Consider the following 13,567-nt stretch of genomic DNA (forward strand, 5'->3'; position numbering starts at 1 on the left):
TTAAAACTAGGCATTTTCAAGTCAAGGTTAGACTAATTCAAGGACTGAGGGGTGAGAAAAGATGCAAGGAAACAAACACCCAAAAGTGGAGTCACTTGGCCTTCAAATGAGGGGTGAGCCCACCCTCAGTGTGACCCAGGGATCAGGAGAGTGGCACGCTTGCTCGCCCACAGCAGGCTGGTGAGTATGCCCATTAGGTGGAGTCTGAATCACAGAAGGTCAGCTCAGGCCCTTCCCTTGGCTCTATGCCCTGACTCTCTCTGGGGGGATACAGTGAGCATATCCTCCTCCTTGAGTCATGGAAAAGTTATGGGTCATCTCCTATGAAAGGTCATTTTCAATTTGACCTTCCCCATCAGCATGGGACTTGGCACTGTGCGAGCCAGGGCTGAGCAGAAAAGGATTTTAGGGCCCTTTTAATTCCCTGTGGATTCTCCTTGTAATTCCAGACATGCTCTGTTTTCACTAACCTTTATCTGTCCTGTGTCCTAAAGATGAACCAGAACAGGGAGGATCAACACAGTAGGCCGCTGACAGCTGCCAAGACACCCACCCCCCGCCCGCCGCCACCCTACAGCGAACACAGAGACCAGAGGGATTCACAAACAGGTCTCATCACAGAAGTCTTCACTATAATCTTAATAGCAGGCCTATGTTTTCCCCCTTTTTCCATGTACTATAGCACCTAACACATAAATACTTTGTGCTAATATAGTTATTGGTGTTGATACTGTTAATACACAATTTTAAGAAGTAAAAAGTCTTATTAAACTCCTACTAAAAAACGATTTGTTTCCTACACGTACGTATTTACAACTGAAGTACATGATTTTTGAGTTAAGAGGAATATCTTCCTCATTTCTGGAAATAAAAATTCTTCTATGTTGGTAGATTTAACATGTTACTTGCCCTTAAAGTACATTTACTGGAAATATGATGGAAAATAATAGAGCTTTGGTAAGAAAATTATGCAAAATACTGACCGCCAAAATAACACACTTTCTGATTATTAGGTTTTAAGTCAACCCCCTCAAAGCCTTACTTGACCTAATAATCACCAGCCAGGGCAGTAAGCAACCTGGAAGCAGGGGAAATGTAGTTGTGTCCAGCTAGAAAGGATGCGGAACATCAGCAGTGGGAAATACTCTGCTCAACTGACATGTGACAGAATGTTAGGCACACTGTGAAACCCCCTGTATGTACAGGACTCTGAAACTGCTCTGTGGTTTGGAAGGTCAAAGCCAGATTCTTCCGTCAATGAAACTTTGCTCCTGTTTTCAGTGTTAGTAACAATGGTTTAAAACAACAACAACAAATACTGCCCACAAAACACTCCCTTTTTAAAAAGTTGTTTATCTTTTGGCCGTGACACAAGGCATGTGGGACCTCAGTTCCCCAACCAGGGATCGAACCTGTGCCCCCTGCAATGGAAGTGCGGAGTGCTAACCACTAGACCGCCAGGGAATTCCCAAAACACTCCCTTTTACATGAAATTTGTACCCAGAAGTCACCCAGAGCTCACTGGTTCAGTGCTGATGACTCTGCCTCCCTTTCAGCAAGCCTCACATTCAGGAGCTTCTCTTGGAGAGTGAGACTGAAGTTGAGATTTTTTTCAAGAACATAGATTTGGTTGCTTTCTTCACTTTAAGCACCTAAGTCAAGTAAAATGTATATTGGCCACTTTAAGGTTATATGCTTTACCAAAATTTTAAGTCTACTGATTCAAAACACACACTTTGATTAATAAGCAGTTTATCATCATTCTTAGAGATAAAATGAAATATTAAACTTTGGAATGTTAAGAAGTGTAACAGACCCAACGATGAAAACGTCTAATCACAATGTGGGGTTTTCCTAAATAGTAGAAACCAACATTCTGGAGCAGCGCTAACTCAAAGGCAGTGGGTCATCAAACTACTACCGTCTGTGACAAGATCCAGAGTCTGTGTCAGAATGCAATCAACATCAAGAAAATGTCAGAGAAAATGACTGAACCAAACTGTGTGTTTGGTAACGCGGCTCATCTATATTCACCGACAGCTTAAAAAGTTTGTGGACCCCAGCCGTCTAACTTGTGCTAGAATACGAAAGTGCTCTTTGAAGGAAAATGTAAACACAATCATAAATTTTCACAAAACATTTACAATATGTAAATACCTGTTCCTGCAGGTCGTAGTCATAGCTGTCATGCAGCAGAAGACTGAGGACGTATCGAGTATAAATCATGGCATCAATGCCACATTTCTCTAGCTCTTGTCCCAGCCAGGTCTGCACTGGACCCAAAGCATGAAGCAGAGACATTTCAGAGACAGATACAGGGCCTGGATAAGAGCTTGAGGAGCTTTCAGATGGTAAACCATCCACAACAACTGTACAGATAGGGCGCATGAATTTAGGTTGCTGACATCCTTAAAATGTGGAGCATTTTCTGCAGTGATGTTCTGTTGGTATCTGGAGGGGATTTTCACTCCAGTAAAAAGGAGAGATGCTTGACATCTAGGGTAAGCATTTATTTTTGCTGGCAGTCAGCCATCTAGAACTGAATTTCCCTCTTCAGGCATGACCAATGAATCAACATCCTGATAGCAACATACATGTAGATGTGATTTTCTACTTTAATTTCACATTGAGGCCAAATGTAAGTCTCCAGCAGAACCTACAAAAATAAGAGAGAAAAAAGGTATGTGTTATGTATAGATATAAATTACGTTATTGATCTTTTGAAAAAAATCCAAATGAACCATTCCTCTTTATTAAAATACCTTTGGTATCTTGGAACATTAATTTTTTTTTTTTTTTACTGTAATCGCTGACATTTTAAACTAAGTGACATTTTAAACTTTTAAAAGCTTAATATCATTTAAAAGTAAGGAAAACTCAGAAATCTGTATTTTTGTACTCATGCTCAATTATACTGATGTTTATTTTGCTATGTCTCAAGGGACTGGACTTGTAAAATTTTGCTACGCTGAAAGAATTTATCTCGTAACAAATCACTAGCTCATTTTAAAGTAAAACAGAAACAAGCAGCTGAATGGTAATTTCATTGAAACACTGGTAAAAAAAAAATTAGGCCCGGGCTTCCCTGGTGGCGCAGTGGTTCAGAGTCCACCTGCCGATGCAGGGGACACGGGTTCGTGCCCCGGTCCAGGAAGATCCCACATGCCGCGGAGCGGCTGGGCCCGTGAGCCACGGCCGCTGGGCCTGCGCGTCCGGAGCCTGTGCTCCGCAACGGGAGAGGCCACAAGAGTGAGAGGCCCGCGTACCGCAAAAAAAAAAATTAGTCCCATAAACGTAAGTTTTACACAGGTAGTCAATTTTTGTATGGCTAAAAACTCTGGACTGCTCATCACTTCTTTCATAAAAATTAAGATGAAACACATTTGTCTTATAGCCCTGCCAGGCAATAGTTACATCTATTTTAACTTTTCTTCTTATATACCTAGGTTGACTTTCTGATTACTTGTGATAGATGCCATTTTCCACTAAATTAATATACTTTCAATACGTCATACTAATCTAACAATGGCTTTATTAAGTCATAATATTCTTTATGCTAGAGTTCTGATTAATTTATGCCACTAGAAAATGAAAACTAACGTAGTGATAGGTAAATCTCATTGGATCAGCTTTTGCATGAATTTTAGCAGATAATAAGAGGGTTACAAAAATGACCTTTTAAAAAGTATTAATAATTATTTTTAGTAAGAGCATCAAGTCAGAAAGACAGACACTCTTCACCAAAGATTTAATGCTCAGTTTCTTGCACTTCATCTAGAACTACACACTAAATGTTACAAACATTAAATATAAAGAAAATATGTTTAAATCCACCACAGGATGAAGTTACTAGATCAATGTATCACTAATATGTATTCTGCTACTTCCTAAAATCTTCTCTATAATTCTTTTCTGAATTATAAAAACTAGATAAATTAAAGCAAAGATTTTCTATAACGTTTACTTGCTGAAATTTTCCAGCTGACTCCCAAAATTAAAACATTTTCCATAAATTGTTTAATACGTGTGGATCTCAGGATGCCAGACAGATCATCAATTAACCAATACCTTCACTTCTGGGGACATCACCTGAAGCGAGTGGATAGCCAGCACTCATTCAGTGAAGGTTGCACCAAGACAATGAGGAGACATGAAGCGGTGGCTGAAGGAAGTAGGTCAGAGAATCTAAGGCAGCTGGAGATCACAGGAAAAGTACCGAGAGGAGAGAGCTCTCCAGAGGAAAACACCAGATACCTGCAAAGGGCTGCTCCTAAGCCTTCAAAAGAGTGTTGATCGGGGCATGCATGTGAGGACCCAGCCACGGCACCGGAAAGGGTCATCATAAAGGAAAGGAGGAAACACGCCCTAAGGCTCAGCGTGGCTGGGGATGGTGCCTGTTTCCTACCAGCCAGACTGGAAAACCTCGTAATTCAGGGCACACTAGGTAGAGTGCTCAGAAGGGTCTCGACTTAGTAATGGGGAATAATTAGCCCTACACTAAACACTGCTCTGGACCTGCCTAACAAATCTTAAAATCAAGACCCAAAAGACCAAACTGTTTCCAACTATTTTCACCGTGGCCCCAGAACAAAGCTCAAGGGATACAAAATATCCACCACCCAAGAAGATAAAATTTACAAAGCTTGGCATCCAATCAGAAATTAGCATGCATGTGAGAACTCCCCAGCAGTCCAATGGTTAGGACTCCCATCTCACTGTCGAGGGCCTGGGTTCAATCCCTGGTACTAAGGGGAACTAAGATGCCACAAGACCCGCGGTGGTGGTGCGGTCTAAATAAATAAATAAATAAATAGCAGGCATGCAAAGAAATGGGACACAAAGGGAATGGAAATGAAGAGAAAAATTAACTGAAACCAATCCAGAATCAACACAAAAGTTAGAATGAGCAGAAAAAGACTTTAAAAGTTATCATGATTATATTCCATATGTTTGAAAAGATATAAAATCAAATATCTAAAGATGAAAACTACAATGTCTGAGATTAAAAATATAGGACAGGACTAATGGCAGATCACACATTTGAGAAGAAAAGATTACTGAATCTTAAACCACACACATACACAAAACTATACAAAATGAAATATGGAGAGAAAAAGAAGTTCAAAAAATTAACAGCGCTTCAGTGAGCTGTGTGATAACTTTAAGAAATCTAACATACATGTAATTGGAAGAGAGAGAGAAGGACAGAAAAAAATATTTGAATAATGGCCAAAATTTTTCCAAAACTAATGAAAACCAAAACACACAGATCCAAGAAGTTCAATGAACTCTAAGCACAAGAAACATGTAGAAATCAACACATAATAAAACTATTCAAACCAGTAATAAAGTCGCCAGAGAAAAAAAGAAACATTAGGTAGAACAGAACAAAGATATGGATGACATCAGATTTCTTGATGGAAACCATGCAAATGAGAATGGGGCAAAAACACTTGAAAGTATTGAAAAAAAGAACCTGTCAACTGAGAATCCTGTACTCATCAAAAGTATATTTCAAAACAAAGGTGAAACAAACACTTCTTCAGACATGGAAAAACTGAGAGAATTCATCACCAGCAACCCTGCCCTAAAAGAAATGTCAAAGGAAGTCCTTTAGGCAGAAGGAAAATGATAGGACAAAATGTCCTATCCACACAAAGGAACAAAGAGCACTAGAAACATTAACTAAAATTTTCTTGTTATTTAAGTATCTTTAAAAGATAACTGAGGGACTTCCCTGGCAGTCCAGTGGTTAGGACTCTGCACTTCCAATGCAGGGGACGTGGGTTCTATTCCTGATCAGGGAACTAAAATCCTACACGCCTTGCTGCATGGCCAAAGATTTTTTTAAAAAAAAAAGAAAGAAAGAAAGAAAGAAAATAGATAACTGACCATTGAAACAAAAACAACAACGTATTGTGAGGTTAATTACATATGTATAAATAAAATGTATGACAACAACAGCATAAAGACCAGGAGTGGGAAACTGGAACACTATTATAAGGTTCTTATACATCACATTAAATGGTATGTTATCTCTTGAAGACTGTGATAAGATAGCTGTTAATAATCATAATAAATTTAAATGGCTTAAACAACCAATTAAAAGGCAGAGATGGGTCTTAAAACAACAAGTCCCAATTACAATATAGTAAAAATTCTACAATAAACATAAAGTCACAAATAGGTTAAGTAAAGGATGGGACTTCCCTTGTGGTCCAGTGGTTAGGAATCCGCCTGCCAGTGCAGGGGACACGGGTTCGAGCCCTGGTCCGGGAAGATCCCACACGCTGCGGAGCAGCTAAGCCCACGACCCACAACTGCTGAGCCTGTGTGCCACAACTACTGAAGCCTGAGTGCCTAGAGCCTCCACAACAAGAGAAGCCACCCCAATGAGAAGCCCATGTACCACAGTGAAGAGTAGCCCCCACTCTCTGCAACTAGAGAAAGCCCGCATGCAGTAAGAAAGACCCAACGCAGCCAAAATTTAAAAAAAAAAAGGTTAAAAAGAACATAGTTCTACATAACCAATAGGGCAAAGGAGAAATTAGAAAGTATTCTGAATTGAATGAAAATAAAAACACAACGTATCAATATTTTTAGGTTGCCACTAAAGCAGGATTTAGGGGAAAATTTATAGCACAAGGAGAGCCTATATTAGAAAAGGTCTCAAATCAGTTTTCATCTTAAGAAACTAGAAAAAGAAGAGCAAATGAAACCTAAGCTAAGCACAAGAGGGGAATAAAAGATGAGAGCAGAAATCAATGAAATAGAAAATGGAAAAACAATGAAACCAAAAGCTGGTTCTTTCAGACAAGATGGACCTCTAGCCAGACTGTTCAGGAAAGAGAGAAGACAAATTACCAATATCAAGAATGAAACAGGTGAGATCACTACAGATTCTACAGATATAAAAAAGACAATAAGGGGATACTAGAAAAATTTTACACCAATAGAATAAACTTAGATGAAATGGACAAATTCCTTGAAAACACAAACTACCAAAGTTCACTCAAGAAGAAATAGAATTAATGGCCCTGTACCTATAAAAGAAATTGGGTTTACAGTTTAAAACTTTCCCACAGGGGCTTCCCTGGTGGCGCCATGGTTGGGAATCCACCTGCCAATGCAGGGGACACGGGTTCGAGCCCTGGTCTGGGAAGATCTCACATGCCACCGAGCGACTAGGCCCGTGTGCCGCAACTACTGAGCCTGCACTCTAGAGCCCGCGAGCCACAACTACTGGCCCCCACTCGCCACAGCTAGAGAAAACCCACACGCAGCAAACGAAGACCCAACGCAGCCAAAATAAACAACAAACAAACAAAAACTTTCCCACGAAGAAACTTCCAGGCCCAGTTGGCTTAAAGGTGAATTCTACCGGATATTTAAGGAAAGTATAATGCCAATTCTATACAAACTCTTCTCAAAAATTGAAGAGGAGGGAATATTTCCCAAATCATGTTAAGAGGCCATCATTATCCTAACATAAAAACCAGACTAAGATATTATAAGAAAACTACAGACCAATATGGCTCACGAACACAGATGCAAAAATTCTAAACAAAATTTTAGGGAATTGAATCCAACAATATACATCAGATCCAGAGAGTACAGAGGTATCAGAAGAATGTCTTTAACGAAATGTATATAATTGTCTTTGCCAGAGAACTTCTAAAACTTAGTTTCGCTGCGAACAACTTAGTATAAGGCTTTTTTCCATTATTTAAATGAATAAAGGCCTTAAAAATTCACATATGACAGACCTGGTTCACTGTTAAGACTGATAAAGAAAAACTGTTTTAGTTTACTATGTTTACTTTAAAACATGGTATCAACCCAACCATGGGATTCTCTCTGTTGTCATTAAGAGATTTGGACAAATCAAAGGATTCAAGAAGTAGGTGAGATGCAGAAAAGAAAGCAAAACACATTGAACGCCCATGATCTCATCAAAGCCAGTTAAGACCTTCCCTTGCATCATTACCACTAACAGAACTCCTGCTGTGACTTGTTCAATAGCTGATGCCATATAATTTTTAAATTGTCCATATCCCTAGAGTCATTAGTGACTATATTTTGTTTTTACTCTCTACGTAGAACAGACTCAGAGGACTGAGGAAAAGAGAGGAAAGGCTGGTAAGTCTGGGAGTGTCAGCCTATGTAGTCATCTGGGCAGCACCTGTAACTGGACACCAATAACAAGGGTCTGAGACAGAAGCACCCCAAGCTGGCTTCCTCCTGTACCGTCATGACAGGTCTAAATGTTCCTGGAGCTCAAGAGTGTCCATTCTCCTTACTGTGAACATAAACTGTTAACAGATGGCCCAGGTATAAATATTGGGTCATAACTAAGCTTCCCCTCCCCTAAGCTGCAAGCCTTTGGTAGCAGAGCGAACATCTGACCGGACAAGAGGCTCTTTATTTTTAGTTCTGAACTGTTTCAGAAATAAAATTATCTGTTTAACTTACTTCAGGTGTGATCCACCACGTGGCCAAAACAATGGAGGGATCTGACAAGCACATGCAAAACCCACTTAACATTCACCTGGCAAGTTCAAGAACATGGCTGGCAAACACCCATATGTCAAACTCTGTCTATTCATCTTCATACTCATTCCAAATGTGAAGTTTAGTCAGTATGAAGTTAAACTGCATTTTAGTTTAACTTCTCTAAAAGGTTTTTTTTTTTTTTTTTCAGTACGCGGGTCTCTCACTGTTGTGGCCTCTCCCGTTGCGGAGCACAGGCTCCGGATGCGCAGGCTCAGCGGCCATGGCTCACGGGCTCAGCCGCTCCGCGGCATGTGGGATCTTCCGGACCGAGGCACGAACACGTGTCCCCTGCATCGGCAGGCGGACTCTCAACCACTGCGCCACCAGGGAAGCCCTTCCCTTCATTTTTGATAATATATTGTTTTTAGGTTTTTAGGTTTGCTCAAAACTCATAAAAATTATTTCAAAAAGCATAATGTCTTTCTGACACGGTACATACAATATTATTTATGGATTGTTTTCTCAATTTACTTGTGTTACAGCACAACTGATGATAAAGAGCACCAGACAGTAAAAAGTTGTAAATCTGGCTTCTTCAGGCAAAATGTACTGAATAAAAGGTAGATCTCGTGAAGAAATATCTGTGCAGCTCTGTTCAAGCAATATATTCACTTGCTGAAGCATTCTTTTAGTCTCAGAACACTTTTTCTTTCTGCTCATATATACCTTTATTATAAAAGTTTTTTAAAGTATTCTTAAATATGAAAACAGAAGGGCACCCATACACAATTTCTCTACCCTAATACAATTCACTGTTAGTATTCTGGTGTGATTATCAGTGTTTTTTCCTTTGCAAAGAACTTAAAATTTTTCAATATTTCAACACGTTAAAAACAAATATATACTTTTGTATCCTGCATTTTTCACCTAGCATTATGTCATCCCAGTGTTGTTTTAGCGTCTTACTACACTGTCAGACACAGTAGTCACTAGTCACATGTGACTACTTACATTTAAATTAAAAATCAGCTCCTCAGCGACACCAGCCACATTTCAAGTGCTCAATAGCCACAGATGGCTAGCAGCTTCTGTGCTAATATAAAGTATAGGACATTTCCATCATCACAGTTCTACTGGACAATGCTGGCAATGATTATGCTGGGCTAAACCAAGAACCGTTAGCTCTTTTCAAGAGTTCACCATGTCCTTCCTCATGTGCCTGTAGACTGTACGAGACACTCTTCCTTATACCCGGAAGGTAGGGTACCAACCACACTGTTATTTTGAGATATTTTGTGCCCGAGAGGAATCATGTGAGGGAACTGGAAAAGATTTACCTTTATGTTTGAGAGGCCTCAAATGTCAACAAGTCAAATTTCGTTATGGTAGAATGCAACCATGGAAGGTTTAATGACGAAGCCAGACTGTTCAGAACGGCAAGAAGAGATGAAGCTTATCAACAGAGCAAAAAGAAAACTGAGAATAAATAGAATAGAGGGCCAACGGACAAAATTGGGAGGAAAGGTTATTTAGTCCAAGGAGGGTAGGTGTGTGGGCTTCCCTGGTGGCGCAGTGGTTGAGAGTCCTCCTGCCGATGCAGGGGACACAGGTTCGTGCCCGGGTCCGGGAGGATCCCACATGCCGCGGAGCAGCTGGGCCCGTGAGCCATGGCCGCTGAGCCTGTGTGTCCGGAGCCTGTGCTCCGCAACGGGAGAGGCCACAGCAGTGAGAGGCCCACATACCGCAAAAAAAAAAAACCTGTGTCTAGCCAAATACTTTCCAAATCTAATGGGGGGAATGAATTCCGAAGGAGAAAGTTTGGGAAATAAAACAATATTCATAACACCAGCAGGGAGGGTTGGGGAGGGACTCAACTCTAGTCAATTTCTAAACCCCCCCCCCAGAAGGGAGTAACCCTCTAAGCCAGGGCTCTCACTCGTTCTCTCACCACCCACACACCTACTGGAGGCTTACTGTGTACCAGGCACTGTGCACAGTGTTAGTGACACACAGACGGCGACCCTTGGGGTCTTTCCTTCGGGGTCATCACCACCCTGAATTAGTGGGCTTTGGTCTTCATCCTTAGGTAACCAATTTGGACTTCTTCCCACCGAAACCCACTGCCCTCCCTTTGACCCGGTATGGTACTTCTGCAAATTATGCCTTCACTCTATTTTTAACTGGTCCTTTTTCCCTACAAATTTCATCAAAAAATGGTTAAAATGCTCCGTATTCATCAAAGGCCTACATTACCTGCAACTATCTTTTCATAATTCTTCAATTTGGGTGTCCATAGGATTTTCACATAAAGAAAAGCCTTTGAAGGGGAAGGGTAAAGGGTATAAGAGAGAAATAGACAAAAGAACATAGAAAAGAGAAGAGATGTCTGAAATAGTAAGCCTCTGGCTTTTATATTCTACTACTCTCACAAACTTCCTAAATAATATTTGCCAAGCAAACCAGAGAGTGCACTCATACAATGAGATAGTTATACATATACACACAATCTTTACCTGTTAGTTTCAGATCTCAGTGCATCAATTTGGAACACAAGGTATTGCTTTTCTCTTTAGTAGGTAGCCTGGCTCCAGAGCCAATTTACGGCCAGAAGAGAAAATCCACAGAGAATCTATAACCTAACCTACAGCCCTATCACTGAAGACAGGACCAAGGGCTAAAAGCTGGTCTTGTACACCTGTTTAGCCACGTAACTGGAAAACGTATGGAAATGGACAATCAGACCTACAGTCTCTTCCCCATCTAGAAATGTATCAAGTCCTAGGAAATGAATAAGGCTCCATTTAAAAATAACATAATCAATAAATCTTGTGTGGGACATGAGTTCCTTCTGTGCAAATAGGAAGAACTGCATAACAGATTAAGAAATTCCATTTTTACTACAGGTTATCAGAAATGAACTGATAAGTGTATATTCTCCAGTAACAAATAAAATCAATTTTTTTCATAAATGTAGGATTGTTCTTATAGATAAGACTACTACTTGATAGTAACAGGAACTAGCAGGTGTCTTAATAAATTACAGGCATGTAGCAGACCTAGGCCAATATCTATGTTTAAAAGATAAGAAAAAAGGAAGAACCAACTATATGAAGATAAAGTATAGGTGAAAGCACTCAGTTCTACATAAGAATCAGAAGTACTAAACAGACTTCCATTAAAGCAAAACAAATGAGATGTAGATCAAGTGTGTAATGAGAATGAATAAAAGGGAAGAGCTTTCCATCCAGCTTGGATGAATTCCCCTCTACTGACCGTGCTGTTGTCAAATGCTTACAGAAATAAGAGTTTGGATCAGCTTCTATGTTCTTATAGCTTTAACTGGGCTGAATATTGAGGAGATGAACTGCTTATGTAAAGTAACATTGCTTTATCTCTAACTTTTACTTGACGGGCAGTTATTTGCTGATTCATACTCATCTGTTAATATTTCTGGTTTGAAAAGCTGAACTGCCTTTCAAAGGTTATAATTTCTTTGCAGGTTATCACAGTACAGTAACCAATGAGGTGTTTAGTTCAAGATCTATTAGATGTCAGAATTCTTTAGCAGGGCTATAAAACGACAGTTTTTATGCCTTCAAAAAAGTCCTATGGAGATTTTTTTAAATGCCCTTTTTCCCTAAAAGGGGAAAACTTCACGTCACACAGTTTACAGGATAAAAAAACACGCATGAAGCCATTTGGGTCAAAAGGGAGGGGGAAACGTATACACTTACATCTGAAATAAAGAAACAGTGTAAAAGATTACAAACCAGCTACCAAACAAAATCCAAAAATCAAAACATAGTTCACTAATATGAAATTCTAGAAAGCTTTTAGAAAAATTGTTGGAAAAGTGATGGAACAACTAAATTTTAGAAACCTAAAAACTTCAATTAGGAGAAACTTAAATTGATCTTCACTCTAAGAAATGCAAATTTTCACAAGCCCAAAGCAAGTTTATTTGGAAACAAAAAATTAAAACAAGTAGATTTTCAGAATTGTTGAAAATGCAAAAAGCTCTAACATGATGAAACCCATTTCGTCAAGGATGAAACACTTTATCAAGTAAAATACTAGATCATTGTGTACTAAAATAATTTTTCAAAGTGATATTGTTGCTTGTCAAAATGTCTGTGCATTAAAATTTTACAGCTTTCAACTTCTCATCTCAAAACTACAAAGTGATCTGTCTTCTGAGTTTCAATGAGTGGGGGAAAAAAAATGGCCTGAAATTCTACAACTCGCTGGTAAGACAGTGGGTCAATTCTTTTTTGTAGTTACTATTAAAAGCCATAATCTAAGTAATACATATTACAATTCTCTAAAATGAACTTAGGTAATAAGCAATACTTTGGTGATGTTTTAGTATCTGTTAATAAGAGATACCTAATTCAGTATAAAAATTTTATATGGATTATCAGACTCATATCCAACTAGTTATAAATTTTGAAGAATCAGAATAAAATTCTCTTTGATCTTGCAAAAAGATATATATTTGAGAACTCAAAATATGTTCAAAGTACATATTTTCATTTTGCATCCATTAATTATTCAATACATGCTTCAAAGATTAAATCAAGTTTTTAGATGTGACTTTTTTTTAGCTTTAAAAATGATCTTTTTTTTAGCTTTAAAACTGATTTTTTTTAACTTTTTATTCTATATTGGAGTATAGCCGATTAACAATGTTGTGATAGTTTCAGGTGCACAGCAAAGGGACTCAGCCACACATATACACGTATCCATTCCCCCTCAGACTCCCCTCCCATCCAAGCTGCAGAGTTGAGCAGAGTTCCCCGTGCTCTACATTAGGTCCTCGTTGGTTAATCCATTTTAAATACAGCAGCGCACACCTCTTGATCCCAAACTCCCTGACTATCCCTTCCCTATCCTCCCCCACCCCCAACCGTAAGTTCCTTCTCTAAGTCTGTGAGTCTGTTTCTGTTTTTTAAATAGGTCTATTTGTATCATTTCTTTTTAGATTCCCCATTATCGTACCGTATTTCTCTTTCTCTGCCTGACTTACTTCACTCAGTACGACAATCTCTAGGTCCATCCATGTTGCTGCAAATGG

At 39.3% G+C, this 13,567-nt stretch overlaps 1 protein-coding gene across 2 annotated transcripts in view; it reads right to left on the reverse strand.

Annotated features, from left to right (window-relative positions):
• The window catches only part of KIAA0232 (KIAA0232 ortholog), an 89,374-nt gene that overhangs the window by 55,896 nt on the left and 19,911 nt on the right, over window positions 1–13,567 (reverse strand). For both annotated transcript variants that reach the window (XM_030876873.2, XM_060298928.1), the window contains exon 2: window positions 2,158–2,656. In XM_030876873.2, the coding sequence (XP_030732733.1) occupies window positions 2,158–2,388 (231 nt within the window). In that variant the 5' untranslated portion in view covers window positions 2,389–2,656. The remainder of the gene's footprint in view (window positions 1–2,157; window positions 2,657–13,567) is intronic.

The sequence above is a fragment of the Globicephala melas genome, chromosome 5 (genome assembly GCF_963455315.2).
Source record: "Globicephala melas chromosome 5, mGloMel1.2, whole genome shotgun sequence".
NCBI lineage: Eukaryota > Metazoa > Chordata > Mammalia > Artiodactyla > Delphinidae > Globicephala > Globicephala melas.